The sequence below is a fragment of the Lynx rufus genome, unplaced genomic scaffold (assembly GCF_022079265.1).
Source record: "Lynx rufus isolate CCGP_SWC_20201006 ecotype Redwood Valley unplaced genomic scaffold, mLynRuf1.p SCAF_4, whole genome shotgun sequence".
Classification (NCBI taxonomy): Eukaryota; Metazoa; Chordata; class Mammalia; order Carnivora; family Felidae; genus Lynx; species Lynx rufus.
Window position 1 is genome coordinate 6103806 of NW_025814856.1, and position 22255 is coordinate 6126060.

At 40.0% G+C, this 22255-nt stretch overlaps 3 protein-coding genes across 4 annotated transcripts; 2 read left to right on the forward strand and 1 right to left on the reverse strand.

The window, feature by feature from the left end:
- The first annotated feature begins 307 nt into the window (after positions 1 to 307).
- Positions 308 to 1264, forward strand: LOC124523301 (olfactory receptor 7G2-like). Its single transcript, XM_047095164.1, has one exon. It carries the CDS (start codon positions 347 to 349, stop codon positions 1262 to 1264), a length of 918 nt encoding a protein of 305 aa, XP_046951120.1. The 5' UTR covers positions 308 to 346.
- An 8162-nt stretch (positions 1265 to 9426) lies between these two features.
- On the forward strand, positions 9427 to 11440 carry LOC124523291 (olfactory receptor 7G2-like). Of its 2 annotated transcripts, XM_047095152.1 has the most exons (2): positions 9427 to 9437; positions 10513 to 11440. In XM_047095152.1, exons 1-2 carry the CDS (start codon positions 9427 to 9429, stop codon positions 11438 to 11440), a joined length of 939 nt encoding a protein of 312 aa, XP_046951108.1. The 2 variants fall into 2 exon arrangements, with proteins under 2 accessions (XP_046951108.1, XP_046951109.1); XM_047095153.1 differs by lacking the exon at positions 9427 to 9437 and having other exon boundaries at positions 10478 to 11440.
- A 7478-nt stretch (positions 11441 to 18918) lies between these two features.
- On the reverse strand, positions 18919 to 19930 carry LOC124523298 (olfactory receptor 7G1-like). The gene has a single exon (XM_047095161.1). It carries the CDS (start codon positions 19855 to 19857, stop codon positions 18919 to 18921), a length of 939 nt encoding a protein of 312 aa, XP_046951117.1. The 5' UTR covers positions 19858 to 19930.
- Between the last annotated feature and the right edge of the window lie 2325 nt (positions 19931 to 22255).

Here is a 22255-nt window from a genome sequence, read left to right on the forward strand (position 1 = left end):
TATGGTGTTATGAGTTCAGCTCCAAAGTCTGGAAGCCTGAGTTCAATTCGATTCATGTCAGGATTTTCTAAAATAAGGCATCACTGGGGTGCCTGGGTGGTTCAGTCAGTTGACCATCTGACTTCAGCTGAGGTCATGATCTCACATTTTGTGAGTTCAAGCCCCACAGCAGGCTCTCTGCTATCAGCACAGAGCCTGCTTCAGATCCTCTGTCCTCCTGTCTCTTTGCTCCTTCCCCACTCGTTCTCTCTAAATAAACAAACTTTAAAATAAAGCATCCTTGTTATGTGTCCTCTCTGTTGTGTGTTGTCTCACCTGTATTTTTCCCATCAGACTTATCAAGAACATGGAACCAGAAAACCAAACAAGTGTAACAGAATTCCTCCTCCTGGGTCTCTCAGAAAATCCGGAATGGCAGCCTCTTCTCTTTGGGCTATTCCTGACCATGTATCTGACCACTGTGCTTGGGAACCTACTCATCATCCTGACTATCAGCTCTGACTCCCATCTCCATACACCCATGTACTTCTTCCTCTCCCACCTGGCCTTCACTGACATCTGTTTCAGCACCACCACCATCCCCAAGATGCTTGTGAACATCCAAAGACAGAGCAAATCTATCAGTTACACAGGCTGCCTCACCCAGGTCTGCTTCGTCCTGTTTTTTGCAGGCTTGGAAAACTTTCTCCTTGCAGCAATGGCTTATGACCGGTATGTGGCCATCTGCCATCCACTGAGGTACACAGTCATCATGAAACCCCACCTCTGTGGCCTGCTGATTCTACTCTCCCTGAGCATCAGCATTGCAGACGCCCTACTCCACAGTCTGATGGTGCTGCGACTCTCCTTCTGCGCAGACCTGGGAATTGCTCATTTCTTCTGTGAACTTGCTCAGGTCATCAAGCTCGCCTGTTCTGATACCCTCATCAATAACATCCTGGTGTATTTAGTGACTAGCATTTTGGGTGGTATTCCTTTCCTTGGGATTATTTTCTCTTATACTCAAATTGTCTCTTCCATTCTGAGAATGCCATCAGCTGGGGGGAAACATAAAGCCTTTTCCACTTGTGGGTCTCATCTCTCCGTGGTTTCCTTGTTCTATGGGACAGCTTTTGGGGTGTACATTAGTTCCGCAGTCACTCATTCTTCCAAGGATACTGCAGTAGCCTCCGTGATGTATACCGTGGTCCCTCAAATGTTGAACCCTTTTATCTATAGCCTGAGGAACAAGGACATGAAGGGAGCCTTGAGGAAACTGATCTGAGAAACATCTCCTTTTTTATTATTGTGTTACCACCTGTCTTGGTCTTGGGCTTCTAGGGTGAGCCAAAGTGCAGGAATATTGGGAGAGTCAGATTGTCTGACCCTTCCTTCATTAAGTTCTTAAGTTTCAGTGGTTAAATACCATAAGAGTAGCTCAAGTTAGTTTGAAAAACAACTTTTGTTTTCTTTAACTTTGGTATCTTTGAAAATTTATGTGGACACTCTGAGCTTGATTTTTTTTTTGGAACCATCAAAGCAGATGGTAATAATTCCATTACATTCCATTGTATATCAAATCATTATGTGCACCTTAAACATATAATTTTAAAAGGAGGTAGAGAGAAAAGCACAGATTTCTTAGTCTCTCAGCGTGAGATAATCAGCCTATGTGAATTTAGGAAAGAGAAGGAATTTGGCAAATTAAGGTCTCCTTTCCTTTACCAATTATCCTGATAATCTTATATAACAAGAACTCCAATGGTGCCAGCTTCCTGCTAACCAATTTGTTTAAATATTCTGAGTCCTACAAGCTAAAGGCTTTTGTTGAATGACACCATCCTTCCCCTGCAAAAGCACATTGTCATAAGTAAATTGTCCAATGCTTCTGTCCTCAATAAATCTTCACATGTGGGCAGGTTTCATTGGTTCTGCTTTTCAGTCTGTGCCAGAACCACACCATTTTATTTACTGTATCTCCATAATTAATCTTGATAGACGTGAAAGCAATTACTCTACTTTTTTCTTCTCTCTCATCAAGTCAAGTATTCTTTCTCCACTGCTCTTTCATATAAATTTTAAAATCAGTCCCTCAATGCAAACTGGTGCAGCCACTCTGGAAAACAGTGTGGAGGTTCCTCAGAAAATTAAAAATAGACCTACCCTATGACCCAGCAATAGCACTGCTAGGAATTTACCCAAGGGATACAGGAGTACTGATGTATAGGGGCACTTGTACCCCAATGTTTATAGCAGCACTCTCAACAATAGCCAAATTATGGAAAGAGCCTAAATGTCCATCAACTGATGAATGGATAAAGAAGTTGTGGTTTATATAAACAATGGAGTACTACATGGCAATGAGAAAGAACGAAATATGGCCCTTTGTAGCAACGTGGATGGAACTGGAGAGTGTGATGCTAAGTGAAATAAGCCATACAGAGAAAGACAGATACCATATGGTTTCACTTTTATGTGGATCCTGAGAAACTTAACAGAAACCCATGGGGGAGGGGGAGGGGAAGGAAAAAAAAAAGAGGTTAGAGTGGGAGAGAGCCAAAGCATAAGAGACTCTTAAAAACTGAGAACAAACTGAGGGTTGATGGGGGGTGGGAGGGAGGGGAGGGTGGGTGATGGGTATTGAGGAGGGCACCTTTTGGGATGAGCACTGGGTGTTGTATGGAAGCCAATTTGACAATAAATTTCATATATTGAAAAAAAATAAAAATAAATAAATAAATAAATCAGATTATCTGTATTTTTGCCATTCAGTTGTATGAGTTCCTTATATAGTGGGGATATCAACCCCTTATTGGATACGAGCTTTGCAGATTTTCTTGGATTCCATAAGTTGCCTTTTCATTTTGTTGATTGTTTCCTTTCCTGTGTAGAGTCTTTTAAGTCTGATATAGTCTGACATGTTTGTTTTTGCTCTGTTGCCTTTGCTTTTGGTGTCAAGTCCAAAAAATCATCATCAAGACCAACATCAGTGAGATTATCCTCCACATTTTCTCCTAAGAGCTTTACAGTTTCAGATCTTCCGTGTAAGTTTTTGATCCATTCTGAATTGACTTTTGTGAGTGGTGTAAGATTGGGACCCAGTTTCATTCTTTAATCCTCATTACCCAGAAGAGTTAGTATCCACTCACCTGTTTACATAAATCAGCAGAACTGCTTGGCTCCAGCCCACCTACCAATTATGGTTTTTTTGTTTGTTTATTTGTGGTATGTGGGAAACTTTATCATTTTTTGACCTCAGCTAAGTCTTTATATTTCCCTATTATTCATGTGTTTCAAGTTCATTAGTCTTAATATGGGGAAGAGTGATATTACAAGGCCATCTTGTCATAACTTTATTTTCGAAAATTATATTTTAAAATATAAAGAAAATTCCTTTAGAAGGTGTTAAAATGTGAAATAAATTGGTGAATACATGAAAATACTGAAGTCCTTAAAGAAAAATATTTTTGAGTATTAACATGGAATATCGTCTATACCTATTAAATCACAGATGAAATCTCTGGGTAATGGACAAATTGTACATTACCGCCTTTCAGTGAGGTTGTACTTTACCACAACACAATTAAAAATGAAGAACCAGAGGCCCCTGGGTGGCTCAGTCTGTTAAGCATCCAACTTTGGCTCAGGTCATGATCTCACAGTTTGTGGGTTCGACCCCCACATTGGGCTCTGTGCTGACAGCTCAGAGCCTGGAGCCTGCTTCGAATTCTGTGTCTCCCTCTCTCTCTCTGCCCCTCCCCTGCTCATGCTCTGTCTCTCTCTGTCTCTCAAAAATAAACAAACTTTAAAAAAATGAAGAACCATAATTCAATCCAAAATCTCCCAGTGTGAAGAATAATATACATTGAACCCATTTGTGGAATTGGAACCAGTGATTATGAAAGTTTAAAAGGAGAGGATGAAGCCTATCTACATTGATTGCAGCTACAAGGATCACAAAGGATAGATGAGAAGCTGCCATGTAAAATACGGAGAAAAGGAAAAAAGGTACAGGAAACATGCAGTGACTCTAGAGGTGAAATATGCCTAGGAGTTTGAATTTTACAATATCTTAACTATAATCACAAATATGGTATTTATTCCCAGTACATAAACAATATTTGCACACTTAAAATTGGAATCAGGTTTCAATACATCATTAATCACATAGTGATGCCTCTCTTTGTAACTGTAAAAAAAGAAACCTAGAATTCATTAGAAAAGGATTCTGTGTATATGTGCACAAGGTATTTCAAATGAGGGTGAGCATGAGCAGGTAGAGAAAATAGAGGGCATACACCTGGCCTAATAGGGTCAAGGATTAGCCATCATGCATTCCTCTATTCTATGGTCTTGGTCTTTAAGGATTTTCATAGCCCAGGGATCAGAATGACATTAAAAGTATTGTCTAATGAGGAGCTTTGGATATTGATCCCCAGAGATACAACACTGTAAAGTGCCAGCCTGTGACAGCTTCTTTCAACAGCCCTTGCCTAGTCAGGAAGAAGCACACCTGAGGTTCCATCCAGGAATGATCTTTCTTGACCACAAGCCCATTGCCTACTTGGTCTCTCTGCCTTTCCAGAAGACAGATCTTCAATCTTTGTATCTCAGTGACATGTCATACATCATTCCACATTGATGCCAGCCAGGTAAATGAAAGTCCCTTAGTTAATGCTTCTGTAAGGAGGACAGGTATTTTACTAGATTCATCCAGAAGAAGCAATGAGGGGTGTGCATGCATGGAATGATGGGAACCGAGTGTCCAATGGCACTCCAGTTTGACTTCCTGTTGACTAGTTCCCATCTATCTTTGTACCGATCACTCACCCAATTCTCAATCTGCTGGTCTCCGAAACTCTCTTAAAAATGACAGAACAATAAAAAATAACTGAACCTGTTTCCCTCCTGAGTGGAAATCTCCCCCCCCCCTTTTTTTAATGTAAGAGGACATTTGACATGTGAAGCAAATCATGATATACTTTCAAGTGGATAAAGTAAATTACAAAGCAGCATGGGTAGGGGTGCCTGGGTAGCTCAGTCGGTTAAGTGTCCTACTTCAGCTCAGGTCATGATCTCGCAATTTGTGAGCTCGAGCCCCGCGTCAGGCTCTGTGCTGACAACTCAGAGCCTGGAGCCTGCTTCGGATTCTGTGTCTCCCCCTCTCTCTACCCCTTCCTTGCTCATGTTCTGTGTCTGTCTCTCAATAATAAGTCATTGTTAAAAAAAATTAAAAAAAAAACAAAGCAGCATGTGTAATATTAATGTAAAGAAAAGTCACCTGTAGGTATAAGCTTACAAGTAACTTTTGTTGTCCTTTTGTGGTTTCTTTTTTTTTTTCAATTTCTTTTTTTTTTTAATTTTTATTAGATTTCTTGTTAACATATACTGTAATATTGGTTTGGGGAGTAGAATTTAGTGATTCATCACTTACACATAACACACAGTGTTCATCACAGCAAATGCCCTCCTTAATATCCATCACCTATTTATCCCATTCCAACCCCCACCTCCCCTCCAGCAACCCTCTGTTCTCAGCATGTGCCCCTTCAAATGAATATTTTTGTATCTTTTGGGTAAATACCTAGTAGTGCAATTAGTGTGTTATAGGGTAGGTCTGTTTTTAACTTTCTGAGGAACCTCTATACTGTTTTCCACAATGGCTGTACCAGTTTGCATTCCCACCAGCAATGTAAGAAGTTCCTCTTTCTCTACATCCCCACCAACACTTGTTTCCTGTGTTGTTGATTTTAGCCATTCTGACATGTATGAGGTGGTATCTCATTGTGGTTTTGATTTGTATTTACCTGATGAGCATCTTTTCATGTTTCTGTTAGCCATCTGGATGTCTTCTTTGGGAAAATGTCTGTTCATGTCTTCTGCCCATTTCTTCACTGGATTATTTGTTTTTTGAGTTTAAGGTTGGTAAGTTCTTTTATAGATTTTGGATACTAACATTTTATCAGATGTGTCATTTGCAAATACCTTCTTCCATTCCATTGGCTACATTTTAGTTTTGTTGATTGTTTCCTTTGCTGTGCAAGAAGCCTTTTATCTTGATCAAGTCCCAATAGTTCATTTTTGCTTTTGTTTCCCTTGCCTGCAGAGATGAGTCTAGTACAAAGTTGCCACCAAGGTCAAAGAGGTTGCTGCCTATGTTCTTCTCTAGGATTTTGATGGTTTAGAAATCTGCTCTTTTTAACACAAGATGACTATTATAAACTCTCTGACATTTACTTGAATTCTTGTGGTGGTTGTAGGGAACGGGTTTGGTCAGCTTTTCCTTTTATTTGCCTTCTTGGTTCTTGATATACCATTGCATAGAAGGGTGTATTATCCCTGTAGCTTCCTTGAGGACACAAAGGAGAGACAAGATACAAAGATTTGGCTGGCTACCTTCCTAGTACACATATTTCTCTGTAAAATTACCAATCATTTTATATAACTGTAGCAGAGATATACAATAAAAAACATATGATCACCCTTCAACTCATTCCAGAATTAGTAAACATTTAAATGTTGACTTTCTGTGTATTGGCTTCAGGTCATTTTTATAAAGTTATACACACACACACACACACACACACGCAAAAAGAATCTTTCTATACACCTCCTTTTCATTTTTTTTAATGTTTATTTTTGAGACAGAGAGACCTAGCATGAGTGGGGGAGGGGCAGAGAGAAAGGGAGACACAGAACCAAAACAGGCTCCAGGCTCTGAGCTGTCAGCACAGAGCCCGATGTGGGTCTCGAACTTGGGAACCACAAGATCATGACCTAGGTTGACAGACGCTCAACTGACTGAGCCACCCAGGCATCCCTACCCAGTTCTTCTTTGTTCCCCTTCTCAGAGACAATACAATCTTGAATATGATGTCATCCCCCCATGCATGGCTTTATATTGCACGTGTTTTCATAAACAGGTATAGGATAAAAGGCATTAACATCATATCTATCTGATAGGGAATGGAGAAATAAATAGTAATAAATATACCAACATAATCAGAAAATAAATTCCATAAGAATGCTCATTTTACATGGTATGGGCTGTATGGTTCCATTTATATGAAGCTTTTAAAATGCAAGAGAATGTAATTTTCATAAAATGATAATACCAATCATAGTAAAAATCACAGGGGAGTAATGTATATAAAGTGAGTGTAGTGGTTCCCCTGGGGAAGGAAAAGAATCAAGATTTGATGGTGCAGATTTATGATGTGGGGGTTTCACCTATATCTATATTATGTTACAATAAAAACACCTAGAATGAGGACAGTAAAGTGTCTAAATTTAATGATGTCAACCAGTGGGAAACCTGGACCTTTGTTGTTATCTCTGCTATTTTTTGCTTGGGTTTATTTTTATTATGGATTACTACCTGAGAGATTTCAATATATATTTCATGTTTTCTCATGCTATAGACTTTCTGTCATATAAATTTTTATAGGTTTTTTTTTTACATTTTTTCCTTTTATTTTATTATTATTTTTTAAATTTACAACCAAATTAGTTAGCATATAGTGCAACAATGATTTCAGGAGCAGATTCCTTAATGCCCCTTACCCATTTAGCCCATCCCCCCTCCCACAACTCCTCCAGTAACCCTCAGTTTGTTCTCCATATTTATGAGCTCTTCTGTTTTGTCCCCCTCCCTGCTTTTATATTATTTTTGTTTCCCTTCCCTTATGTTCATCTATTTTGTCTCTTAAAGTCCTCATATGAGTGAAGTCATATGATTTTTGTCTTTCTCTGACTAATTTCACTTAGCATAATATATAGGTTTTTATTTTTTCTCAACTTATAAATATGATTCATTTTACTATTTAATTCATTTTAATTGCTATATATTTCATCATCTGTCCATGCCAAATGAATATTGATATCATTCGTGTTCATTTCATACCTTTTCCACACAATGAAGGTTCCCAGCTAGAGGTTCAGCTCATAAATGCTTCCCTGAAATTTGCAGTTATCATGCTAGGGATGTACTCTTTTTTTATTGTCTTTCCTCTGTTGCCCACCCCACTGCTTCCTTCTGAGAACCGAAATATTCCAGGTGCCGTTGTTCATGGACCAAACACCACACACACAATAGGAAATGTTATTAGGAGGGTCCCATATACTCAGTGCTGTGCTGGCTGCTTGTTTTCTATGCATTGCTCATCACTGCAGCATCCCCATAAGACTTTGACAATTTCCACTCTACATCAGGGACACCAAGGCATCTCATACCGTTGAACAATTTTCCCTATTCACAAAGCAAGTGGTGGTTTGGATTAAATTCAGAATGTTTGAGTCTAAGTAACACACCAAATGGTAAAGGCTGTCATGACCACTTCTGTCTCCCCCAGGCAAAGGAGAACGACTGCTTTACAGAAACATTTCTGTTAGGGCACTTGATTATCTTACGAGTATCTTATAAATCTGTACTCTCTTGAAAGTCTTTGTCTTCCAAAGGTCAATAACTGCTGTGATTTCCCTCTATTTCCTTAAGAGTCTATGCATTTTATTTTTTCTCTCATTTAGCTGTTCTTTAAAAAATGATACCCTACCTATCACCTTGGTCGGAAAAGTCCCCTTAGGATGGAGAACATCATTGACATAGTTGTCCAGTTTCTTTTAGAATGAATCACTAACACAGGTGACTAACATGTCCCTGGAGGAGTCCTATGAGTTTCAGGTTTATAAGCAACATTTTAAAATCTATGCTTAGGTGCAGAGGATATACTTGAATGGATGTCATGACCTACTGTACTTTTTCACACTGCTACTCTATTTCATGGGTACAGGTGGACATGCCTTGTAGCTGAGGGAAAAGATTTGAGGCATTTTTCAGGATGAAAATATTAAAATTTTAAAAGGAAATTATGAAACATGAGAGATGGTTTAAGAATGCTAATGCTGTATCATCCAGAGGCATTAACAATGATTGGTCAAGACACTCAACTCATCTCATATGAGGAATTTAAGAAACAAAACAAATGAGCATAGGGCAAAAAAGAGAGATATGGGCTAACCAAGAATCAGACTCTTAACTATGGAGAACAAACTAATGGTTACCAGAGGGGAGGAGGTGGGGGGATGGGTCAAATAGGTTATGGGGATCAAGGAAGGCACTTGTGTTGAGCACCTGGTACTATGAGGAGATGTTGAATCACTGTATCGTGCACCTGAAACTAATAGTGCACTGTATTTAAAATGCAATAAAATATTGCTGATTCAAATAAAATATTTGCTGATTCAAAAGGGCACATGCACCCCAATGTTTATAGCAGCACTATTAACAATAGCCAAAGTATAGAAAGACTCCAAGTGTTCATGAATAATGAATAATTAAAGAAGATGTAGTATACACACACACACACACACACACACACACATACACACACACAATGGAATATTACTTGGCAATCAAAAAATGAAATCTTGCCATTTGCAACAACATGGATGGAACTAGAGTGTACTATGCTAAGTGAAATAAGTCAGTCAGAGAAAGAAAAATATCATGATTTCACTCATATGTGGAATTTGAGAAACACAACAGATAGAGGGGAAGGGAATGAAAAATAAGACATAAACAGAGAGGGAGGCAAACCATAAGAAACTCTTAAATATAAAGAACAAATTGAGGGTGCTGGAGGAGAGACGGGTGGGGAGATTGAGCTAAATGGATGATGGGCATTAAGGAGGGCACTTGTTGGGATGAGCACTGGGTGTTATATGTAAGTGATTAATCACTGAATTCTACTTCTGAAACCATTATTATACTGTATGTTAACTAACTTGGATTTAAATTTTTAAAAACTGCACTGTATTTAACTAACTGGAGTTTAAATAAATTAAAAAAAAAAAAGACCGTCAAATCAGCAGTCAGACAACCTGAACTCAGATCTAGTCTTTTCCACACACTGTGTACTTCACATCCATGATATAATCTCGTCTCACCTGAGTGTCCCCAGGGGAGAATGGAGCAATAATATGATTTAAGTCATCAGTAATTTGACAAACCTTCAGATGATTTTGAGCATGTCAAAGTTTGGGAAGCATACTCTGCAGGAGAGATTGGATAACCTTTATTCTCATCTATTTGTTCAGAGGCAAGAAATACTTCTGAAGGAAGCACCATTCTTATTCATTTTAGACTCAGCACTTAGCACAGTGTGTGAAACAGAGCTGGTGATATAAGGGCCAATAGCGGGAAAAGAGGGAAGAAGATGATAGAGGGAAAAATTAGCAGAGGGAAAGATTGAAATGTTCACATTGATTCTAAATAGGTTTTTTTTCATTTTCATTTTTTAGAAGGCACTGGCTCTCAAACTTTGGGATATATCAAATTCATCTGGAGAGTTTGCCAAAACATCAGTCGCTGGTCCTCACCTCAGAGTTTATCACTAGCATGTCTGGAGTGATACCAGTATTTGTATTTCTAACAAGGTCCCCATTGATGCTGCTGCCACTCAGTCGGGGACCATTCATCTTATTTTATTTTCACTCCATCTTTTCCATCAGATTCATTAACAACATGATACCCAGAAACAAAACAGGAGTTTCCGAATTCCTTCTCTTGGGATTGACAGAGGATCCAGAACTGCAGCCCCTAGTCTTTAGTCTGTTCCTGTCCATGTACCTGGTCACCATCCTGGGAAACCTGCTCATCATCCTGGCCATCAGCTCAGACTCCCACCTCCACACCCCCATGTACTTCTTCCTCTCCAACCTGTCCTTTACTGACATCTGTTTAAGTACAGCCACGATCCCAAAGATGCTGGTGAACATCCAGGCACAGAATCAGAGCATCACTTATGCAGGCTGCCTCACACAGATCTGCTTTGTCTTGGTTTTTGTTGGTTTGGAAAATTTTCTTCTTGCAGCAATGGCCTATGACCGCTATGTAGCCATCTGCCATCCCCTGAGGTACACCGTTATCATGAACCTCCGACTCTGTGGTCTGCTGATGGTGCTCTCACTGTTCATTAGTAGTGCCAATGCCCTGCTCCATAGTCTGATGGTGCTACGGTTTTCCTTCTGCAAGGACTTGGACATCTCACAATTCTTCTGTGAGCTTGGTCAGGTGGTCAAGCTTGCTTGTTCTGACACCCTCATCAATAATATCCTGGTATATTTTATGGCTAGCTTACTTGGGGGTGTTCCTTTCTCTGGAATCATTTTCTCTTATACTCAAATTTTCTCCTCTGTTTTGAGAATGCCATCAGCAGGCAGGAAGTATAAAGCTTTTTCCACCTGTGGGTCTCACCTGTCAGTTGTGTTCTTGTTCTATGGGACAAGTATTGGAGTGTACATTAATTCTGCAGTTACTGACTCTTCCAGGAAGACTAACATGGCTTCAGTGATGTACATTGTCGTTCCTCAAATGATGAACCCCTTTATCTACAGTCTGAGGAACAGTGACATGCAGGGTGTCTTGAAGAAACTTGTCAGTAGGATACCTTCTCTTCTGTGATTGTGCCATCCACTTTGGGCTGGGTGTTTAGAATAAATCAGTTAGAGGAGTCATATGAGGACTCGGATGCTAGAGTCTTCTTTCATCAAATGCCTCTAACATGACTAGATAACATAACAGCCAAGTACATTTTGACTTGGGATTGAAACCTGACGTTTACGTTTATTTAGCTTTGTTATGTTTGACCAATTATTGCAATTCCTCAATTTTTTTCTCAGTTCCATAGAAGCAGAACCTGAGGCAGAAGTTAAAGTGTTATAATGTTTATATGGATGATTCTCAGAAAAAGGAAAGCTGTAGAATATGGATAGCTCAGAGACAGGATAGAAGTGCAGCTGTGGTCGGATCCAGACACTGGCTTCCATCTATCCCACAACAGAACGTGTCAGTGGAAACCCAAAGTCAGGCCTACAGTGAGGCAAGGGAGTTCACCTCTTACACCCCAATTTAGTAATCATAGAGACCATTCGCTGGTAAACTGTATTCTTTTGAGGCAATCTTAGCATTCACTATACACAGTTTTATTATCTATAAAATTGGTATGATGATATCATCTCAGCCTGAAATAATTATGAGCTATTTGTACTTCATCAGTGAGGAAGTCTTCGGTTCTAATAAGAAAAAATTCCTATCTCTAATATGGTCAAACGATAAATAGTTGTTTGTCATTACTAGGACTTTAGAGATAGGGAATGCACAGGAACAGGGGAGTAGGCCTCACTCTGTTTCTCCATTTGGTGGCTTTGTCCTAGGACTGGTTCTCTTCAAGTCACAAGATAGTGGCAGCAAATATGGATGCCATACTTGTAACTGATTTCCAGAGACAGAAAATTGTCCTTCCCAGGGTCAGATGATAATAGGCCTTTTGATGGAGTCAACCAAAAGACATCTGGTGGAGGTTAAATGGTGGCCCTCAGTCCAATATGGCTAATATCCCAATCCCCTTAATTTGTGATTAGTAACTCATATATAATGGGGGCGCCTGGGTGGCTCAGTTGGTTAAGTGTCCAACTTCGGCTCAGGTCATGATCTCGCAGTTCATGGGTTCAAACCCCATGTCAGGCTCTGTGCTGACAGCTCAGAGCCTGGAGCCTGCTTCAGATTCTGGGTCTTCCTCTCTCTCTGCCCCTCCCCTGCTCATGCTCGCTCTCTCTCTCTCTCTCTCGCTCTCTCTCAAAAATAAATAAACATTAAAAAAAAAAGTAAAGTAACTTGTATATAATGAAAGGATGAACCTACTTATTTGGAAAAAGAGCCTTTGCAAGAGATGTACTTATACTGCATTAAATGGGTGGGTCCTAACCATAAATGATGTTTCCTTATAAAATAGATAGGAGTGAAGGATACACAGAAAGGAAGAGACAATGTGACCGTGGAGACAGATATTACATTGATGCAGCCAGTATTTTTTTAATTTATTTCTTTTGAGAGAGAGAGAGAAAGCACACAAGAGTGTGACCAGGGGAGGGACAGAAGAGGACTTGACAGGGGGCTCGAAACTATAAACTGTGAGATCATGACCTGAGCTGAAACCAAGACTTGGACGCTCAACCGACTGAGCCACCCAGGCACCCCTCATGCAGCCAGTATTTGATTTCCAGTATTTGATCATTCTTGTCCCGCAAAACTGTCATTTTTATAGGACCCTAATGTGTCTTTGTCACTCCTTAACATTGCCCAATTCTATGAGTTAAATAAATTTGACCTTATATTGACCTTATTAGAAGTTTAAACTTAATGAATTCTCACCAACATCAGCAGTATAGCAGAATACGAGGTTCCTACACTGACCATACTGGTACACACAGATTAATTTCCTTTGAGAGAAACTCAGAAACTGGCTGGGTGGCTCATACATATCAGGGGACTGAGAAAGGACCTACATAGAAACAGGTAAGAAAAGTTGAGGTATGCTCACACCATCGACCCCACCCCCTGGGACAGCACCTCACAACCAGGAGAGAATCCCAGACTCAGCTTATCCCTGAGGAGTGAAGGGTTAGGACCACACACATAGGGCACCAACTTTTATGGTAAAACTTAGGGACTGGCTCCCAAATCATCTAGCTCTGAGAGCAATGTGGCTTGGCATTACAAGTCCCCAGATACCACAGGAAACCAATGGGCAGTTTTTACACAGGTACATGAGTATTTCTTGTGGTTATACCCCTGGGTTCAGCAAAGAGGGAGGATGCGAAAACACAAGGCTCCCACTTTTCTCCTGTAATGTGTTTGACTGCATGCTTCCCCAACTGTTGCCCAAGTTATGGGCTCTAATAAGCTGTATCTGTAACCTGATTGGGCTCCTCTGGAAGCCTGAAATGGTTTCTGTACGCTTCTTTTTTTTTTTTAATGTTTTATTTATTTTTGAGAGAGAGAGAGCACAGGTGGGGGAGGGACAGAGAGAGAGGAAGACACAGAATCCAAAGCAGGCTCCAGGTTCTGAGCTGTCAGCACAGAGCCCAACACAGAGCTCAGACTCATGAACTGTGAGATCATGACCTGAGCTGAAGTCAGACACTGAGCCGACTGAGCCACCCAGGTGCCCCGGTTTCTGTACAATTCTGATGGAGGCATCAGATGTCCTGATTTCAACCTATTCTACAAACTTACAGTGATCAAAGCTGTGTGATACTCACATTAAATCAGACACATAGACCAATGGAACAGAACTGAGAGCCCAGAATAAACCCTCACATATACAATCAACTTGTATTTGACAAAGGAGTCAAGGATACTCAAAAGAGAAAGGATAATCTCTTTAGTAAGCAGTGTTGGAAAAACTATATATCCTCATGCATAAGAATGAGATTGAACCCCTATCTTACATCACTCACAAAAAATTAACTCAAAATGGATTAATGACTTAAACATAAGTCCTAAAAACCATACAACTCCTAGAAGAAAACATAGGGGGAAATCTCCTTGACATTAGTCTGGGCAACAGTTATGACACCAAAAACATAAGCAACAATTGCAAAAATAAATGTGTGTCTACATCAAACTAAAAAGCATCTGCACAGGAAAATGAAAGGCCTACCTATGGAATGAAATACTTATAAATCATCTATCTGATGAGGTTAATAGCCAAAATATATTTTAAAAAACATATAACTCAATAGAAAAAAATAAACACTGTGATTTAAAAATGGGCAGAGAAGGGGCGCCTGCATGACTCAGTCGGTTGAGCATCCGACTCTTGATTTCGGTTCAGGTCATGATCTCACCGTTCATGGCATCAAGCCCTGAGTTGGGCTCTGCACTGACAGTGTGGAGCCTCCTTGGGATTCTCTCTCTCTCTCTCTCTCTCTCTCTCTCGCTCTCTCGCTCTCTCGCTCTCCCTCCCTCCCTCTCCCTCTCCCTCTCCCTCTGCCCCTTCCCTGCTTGTTCTCTCTCTCTCTTTCTCAAAACAAACATTTATATAAAAATAAAAATTTAGCAGAGGGACTAAATAGATATTTTCTAAGGAAGACATATAGTTTTAGCAAATTTTTGGTGGAGTGTTTTAGGTTTTCTATGTATAGTATCACATCATCTGCAAATAGTGAGAGTTTACTTCTTTCTTGCTGATTTGGATGCTCTTGGCTCCGTTTTCTTGTCTGGTTGCTGAGGCCAGGACTTTCAGTACGGTTAAATAACAGTGGTGACAGTGGAAATTCCTGTCTTGTTCCTGACCACATAGGACAAGCTCTCAGTTTTTCCCCACTTAAGATATTAGCTGTAGGTTTTTACATACAAATGCCCAACATGTTCATGAAAAGATGCTCAGCATCACCAGTCATCACAAAATGCAAATCAAAACCACAATAAGGTATCACTTCACACCTGTTAGAATGGCTATCACCAAAAAGACAAGAGATAACAAGTGTTGGCAAGGATATGGAGAAAAGGGAAGTCAGGCCCACCATTGGTGGGAATGTAAATTGGTGTAGTCATTATGGGAAACAGTATGATGTTCCTCAAAAATATAAAAATAAAACTACCATATGATCCATCAACCCCACTTCTGGGAATATGTCTGAAGAAGATGAAATCACTGTCTCAAAGAGATATGTGCACTCTCATGTTCGTTGCAGCATTGTTTACAAATAGCCAAGACATGGAAACAACCTAAGTGTCCAACAGCATTAGATGGATAAAGAAATGTGATTGGCATATGAATGTATACACACACGGGTGTGCATACAAACTATGGAATATTATTCATCCATAAAAAAGAGGGAAATCCTGCCATTGAAGACATATGGATGGACCTAGAGGGCATTATTTGCAGTGAAATAAGTAAAACAGACAAAGGCAATACCATATGATCTCACTTATATGTTGAGTTCAAAATGAAACGAAACAAAACAAAAACCTGAGCCTCAAAATACAGATTGGTGGTCGCCAGAGGTAGGGACGGGTGGGGAGTGGGGTAGGTGAAATGGGTGCAGGTGGTCAAAAGGTACAAAACTCCAATTATACATCATGGGGATGTAATGTAATAAATCGTAGTGCATATTTTAAAGTTGCTAAGAGAGGAAATCTTAAAATTTTCATCACAAGAAAGAAATATTTGTAACTATTTATCATGACCACTACTAACTAATTGTGGTGATCATTTCAAAATATATATACAAATATTGAATCATTGTGTTGTACACCTGAAACTAATATAATGTTTTATGCCAATTGTACCTCAATCAAAAAATTAAAGATGGAGGTGACTGGGTGGTTCCATCAGTTGAGTGTCCAACTCTTGATTTCAGCTCAGGTCATGATCCCAGGGCAGTGGGACCAAGCCCCGTGTTAGGCTCCACACTGAGCCTGGAGCCTGCTTAGGATTCTTTCTCTCCTCTGCCCCTCCCCAGCTCGCACTCTCTCTTTTTCTGTCAAAAAATAAAAATAAATTTAACAAAAAAAGAAAGAAAAACCATAAATATCCATCCAGGGGGGAAAAAAAGTAAAATAAAATAAAATGGTTTAAAGCTGAAAAAAAAAGAACTTCTGCAAAAAAGAAAAGCCATAAACAGATTTTTTTAATTTTTTTTTAATGTTCACTTATTATTGAAAGAGAGAGAGCGTAAGCAGGGTAGGAGCAAAGGGTGAGGGAGGCACAGAATCTGAAGTAGGCTCCAGGCTCTGAGCTGTCAGCACAGAGCCCGACATGGGGCTCGAACTCACAAACCGTGAGATCATGACCTGAGCTGCAGTTGGACGCCCAACCAACTGAGCCACCCAGGTGCCCCCATAAACAGATATTTAACAGAGAGTAAAAATAAATGGTTCATAAATATATGAAATAATATTCAACCTCATTGATAGGGGAAATGCCAAATAATAAAAGAATTTTATGCCTGCTAGATTATCAGTATAAATGAAAACATGCAGGTGATGATATGCATCACCAGGAAATTTTGGTGAGCTTGTTAAGTGATTCAATCACTTAGGAAAAGTCTTTAGAAATATCCAGGGGTGCCTGGGTGGTGCGGTTGGTTAAAAATCTGACTCTTGATTTCAGCTCAGGTCATGATCTCATGGTTCATGGGATCAAGCCCTGTGTTGGGCTCTGCACTGACCATATGGAGCCTGCTTGGGATTCTCTCTCTCTCCCTCTCTCTCTGCCCTCCCCCCCAATAAATAAACTTAAAAAAAAGAAATATCTAAAGGAGAAGAAGTATATTCATATACATAATTATTCCAAATATAAAACATTCTTTTCTCCTCCATTAAATGTTTATGATAATATTCAGGGGTACCTGTGTGATTTAATCAGTTAAACGTCTGACTTCAGCTCAAGTCAGGTCATGATCTCATGGTTTGTGAGTTCCAGCCTGTGTTGGGCTCTGTGCTGACAGGTCAGAGCCTGGAGCCTGCTTTGGATTCTGTGTCTCCCTTCCTTGGCCTCTCCCCTGCTCATGCTATGTCTCTCTGTCTCTGTCTCTCAAAAATAAACATTTAAAATAAAAAAAAAGTTTATGATAATACTCAAACTGATTTGAAAAGCAATTTTCTTTATAGATGAAGACAATACCAACCAAAACATCTTTCAACCTCACAAGAATACCTATCTTGTCACAGACACTTAATAACAGAGATGAAAATAAATTACTGCTAAAATCACTTTGAAAACACAAAGATAGAAAAGGAATCAAAACACAAAATGCATACATTAAAATTTAACTTTTAACTTGTTCAAAAAGAAGAAAATTGACAAAATGGATAGGGATACATATGGGTGATAATAACATTGAATCCCATTGCCCATTTTACAGGGCAAATATGATCAAATACTGACAACTTCATAGGATTCAACCTCATAGAAGAACATCAAACAGAACAATAAATACAAAATGTAATACAGTGCTTGTCACTGAGGAGAGAGAGGGTAATGTGGCTGGGACACCATCAAGTGGATTCTTTGTGGCACTATTTCTTCACCTGGGTGAGAGGTATATGTCTTTCACTAGGCTACTATTTTTTTTAAATTATAGGTACATTTTATATACTATTTTGTATATATTTTAACAAGAAAACGTTAGGAAACATGCTCATATTCCAGATTCTAAATGCATTCTTCCATAGATCCCTTCAATCTGTTACAACCATCTGGACCACAAGGGGAGCCAGACCTAAGAGGAAGCCACCATGTGGAGCAATGAATGAAGACTTATTGTCCAGTTCCTGCATGTTCCTACTTCTGAAGTCCTTACAACGAAACATCTCTTTTGTACAGCTTTATGGAGATATAATTAACAAAACTGGGTAAAGTTAAGGTGTACAAGGTGGTGACTTGACATACGTATACACTGAGTACTCATTACCACAAGACAGTTAATTAACATATCCTTCACCTCAAAAAACTTCATGTTTTGAGCATATTAGAATCAGGGGATCTTTTTCTTATTACAATCAAAGACTTCCTCACTAATAAAGTTTAATTATCCCCTATCATGTCAAACCACTAAGATAACCTAATAATGCCAATGTATATTTAATGGAACTTAGCTTAGTGGAAGCTGATGTTGACCTCCACAGGTACAGTTTCCAGTGACTGGACTGGGTGATCACTGAACTGGGGTAAAAATCTCCACATGTGGCCTCCAAGGAGTTCCAACACTGAAGTTCAATTCTCACAGTATGATTCTGGAATTGGGTAGAATCACCACATCCTCATTTAGATTCTTGCCCTGCCTTATCCACCTTATTCCACTTCTCTTCTGAAAACAAACCTCACAAAATCACTACCACAAGAACCCCTGACTCAGGTTCTTCTTTTGGGGAATCTAACTCAGAAACTGAGATTAGAGATTTGAAATCACTTGCCAAACACAAGAGCTGGATAAAATGCAAATTCATTCTCCTAATGCACATGGCCATTATGATACCTTGTATTTCTAGAAGAAGTTGATGATGCAAAATTCAGACATTCTGTCTCACCCTATATTTTGGTCACTTTGACTCATTCCAGAAATCCCAGTCCAATGCCAATGACATGGTCACAGAGGAGAAGGTGTCCTACTTACGAGTTTTCTCAAGGCTCCCTTCATATCCCTGTTCCTCAGGCTGTAGATGAAAGGGTTCATCATTTGAGGGACAACAGTATACATCACTGAAAGCACCGCAGTGTTTCTGGAAGAGTTAGTAAAAGCAGAACTAATGTACACCCCCAAACCTGTCCCATAGAACAAAGACACAACTGACAGGTGAGACCCACACGTAGAAAACGCTTTATACTTTCTGCCCACGGATGGCATCCTCAAAACAGAGGACACTATCTGAGTGTAAGAGAAAATGATTCCACACACAGGGATACCACCGAATAGGCTAGTTGCAAAATATATCAGGATGTTATTGACGAGGGTGTCAGAACAGGCGAGCTTGATGACCTGAACAACTTCACAGAAGAAGAGAGGGATTTCGACGTCTGTGCAGAAGGTCAGCTGCAACACCATCAGACTGTGCATCAGGGCATCCACAGTGCTAATGCACAAGGAGACTAGAATCAGCAGGCCACAGAAGTGGGAGTTCATGATGACTCTGTACCTCAGTGGGTGACAAATGGCCACATAGCGATCATAGGCCATTGCCGCAAGAAGAAAACTTTCCAAACCACCAAAAGCCAGGACAAAGTAGATCTGGGTGAGGCAGCCTGCATAAGTGATGCTCTGACTCTGTGCCTGGATATTCACCAGCATCTTTGGGATCGTGGTTGTGCTTAAACAGATGTCAGTAAAGGACAGGTTGGAGAGGAAGAAGTACATGGGGGTGTGGAGGTGGGAATCCGAGCTGACGGCCAGGACGATGAGCAGGTTTCCCAGGATGGTGACCAGGTATATGGACAGAAACAGAATAAAGAGAAAGGGCTTCAGTTCTGGATCCTCTGTCACTTGCATAAGAAGGAATTCGGAAACTGCTGTTTTGTTGCTGGGTCCCATGTTGTCGATGAATCTGATGGAGAAGGTGGAGTGACAACACAATCACATGTGTGTTTTCTAGACCAGCAGGAGGAGCATCACCAGTGACAGACACTGTCTTAGGATGGGACAGAGACTAACAGAGAGGATTAAGAAGAAGGTGCCGTCTGTATGCATGTGATTCTGTTCCTTTAACAGAACCTGAAGCTGATACACCAGAGTGTCGTCCATTGTTAATTCCCACAAGGATCAAGAGGAGGCCAATTCAAATATTGCACTAAATATACCTTTTGATTATTTGAAACATTTGGTAATTTTATAAAGAGAAACAGACTGGGGTCACAGTTAAAGACTGTCTGGATCCCCAGAGACCTCAGAGGCAGGCAACTGAAATAACGTAATTTTGTCAAGAACCAGGAGTGGGAAGATAAAGTGACCTTTACCAAACTTCCTGCCTCCCACCACCACCAATTGCAGATACTTTTATAACAGCCATCCTGTTAGAGAAAAAAGCATATTTCTACTCAGTACGAAAATGTTCCTGGCCGTAGTAAACATTCATATGATATTAGTAAATCGGCGGTCCTTGAATATTGGTGCAAAGCACAAGGAAGATGACAGACAGGCAGGAAAACCATGGGTGGCTTTGATGCATGTGTTCTCCACAGCTTCCTCCAGATGAAACTATAGTAAAACACCTGCCCTCATTTCCAAACATTGATGAAGGGTCATTAGATTACCTGGTGGGTATTGTACTGGAATGATATGACATCTCCTCTGAATGTGCCATATGGAAAGTATACTCAGGAAGGGCAGAGGGACTGAGTGACCCTCAGGCTCCAGAGAAACAAGGATCATCTATGAGGTAAGACTCAGATGTGCTACTTCTTTTCTGAAGAACTGTTGAAGCAGGTGGTCCCAGGGTGATTGAAGTCTCTGTATCCCTAGAGATGCAATTTCCAAAGGTCCTCATTAGCCAAGTAATTTTGCTGTCACTGTGATCCAGGGCAGTACAAATCCTTCAAGACCAAGACTCCAGAGATAGGAATCCAGGATGACTGCCTTTTTTTTTTTTTTAATCTGAGGCTGGATATATACCATTCACTATACAATATATAAACATAAATGGGAAAAAAATCCTAAAATATATATCGAACCACAAAAGACCCCAAATAATCAAAGCAATCTTGAGCAAGAAAAGCAAAGCTGAAGCCATTACACTTCCTTATATCAAGCTATATTTCAAAGCTATAGTAATCAAAACAGTAGAATACTGGCATAAAAACAGACAGGCCAATGGAACAGAACAGAGAGCCCATAAATAAACTCACACATATATAGTCAGCTAATATTTGACAAGGGTTCCAAGAATATTCAATAGGGAAAGGGTAGTCTCTTCAAGAAATGGTGTTAAGAATACTGGATATCCAAATGCACAGGAATGAAATTGGGTGCATATCTTAACCCTACCAAAAAAAATTATGAATGTAATCATATGGTATTTGTCTTTCTGAGTCTGACTTATTTCACTTAGCATAATACCCTCTAGGTCCACCCATGTTGTCTCAAATGGCACAATCTCATATTTTTTATGGCTGCCTAATATTCCATTGTGAGTGTATATCACATCTTCCTTATCTTTTTTCCTCTATTTATGAGAGAAGGGAGTAGGAGATACAAGCATCCAGTTATGGAATGAATAAGTCATGGGAATAAAGGCACAGAATAAGGAATAGAGTCAATGTTCTTTTGATAGCAAGGTATCAGGATAACTGGTGGCTACACTTGTGGTGAACATGACATGACTTATCAACTTGTTGAATCATTATGTTGTATGCCTGAAACTAACCTAGCATTGTGTGTCAATTATACTCCAATTTAAAAAAAGTAAAATAAAGGGATACATATTTTTAAAAAATCAACTGGACAGGGCACCTGGGTAGCTCAGTAGGTTAAGCGTCCAACTTTGGCTCAGGTCATGATCTCTACCGTTCATGAGTTTGAGCCCCGCGTCAGGCTCTGTGATGACAGCTTGGAGCCTGAAGCTTGCCTCAGATTCTGTGTCTCCCTCTCTCTTTCTACCCCTTGCCCACTCACACTCTGTCTGTCTGTCTGTCTGTCTCTCTCTCTCTTTCTCTCTCTCTCTCTCAAAAATAAACACTAAAAAATTTTTTTTCATTAAAAAAAATAAACTCGAATGGACTATAAAGACTTAGAGAGGGGCGCCTGGGTGGCGCAGTCGGTTAAGCGTCCGACTTCAGCCAGGTCACAATCTCGCGGCCCGTGAGTTCGAGCCCCGCGTCGGGCTCTGGGCTGATGGCTCAGAGCCTGGAGCCTGTTTCCGGTTCTGTGTCTCCCTCTCTCTCTCTGCCCCTCCCCCGTTCATGCTCTGTCTCTCTCTGTCCCAAAAATAAATAAA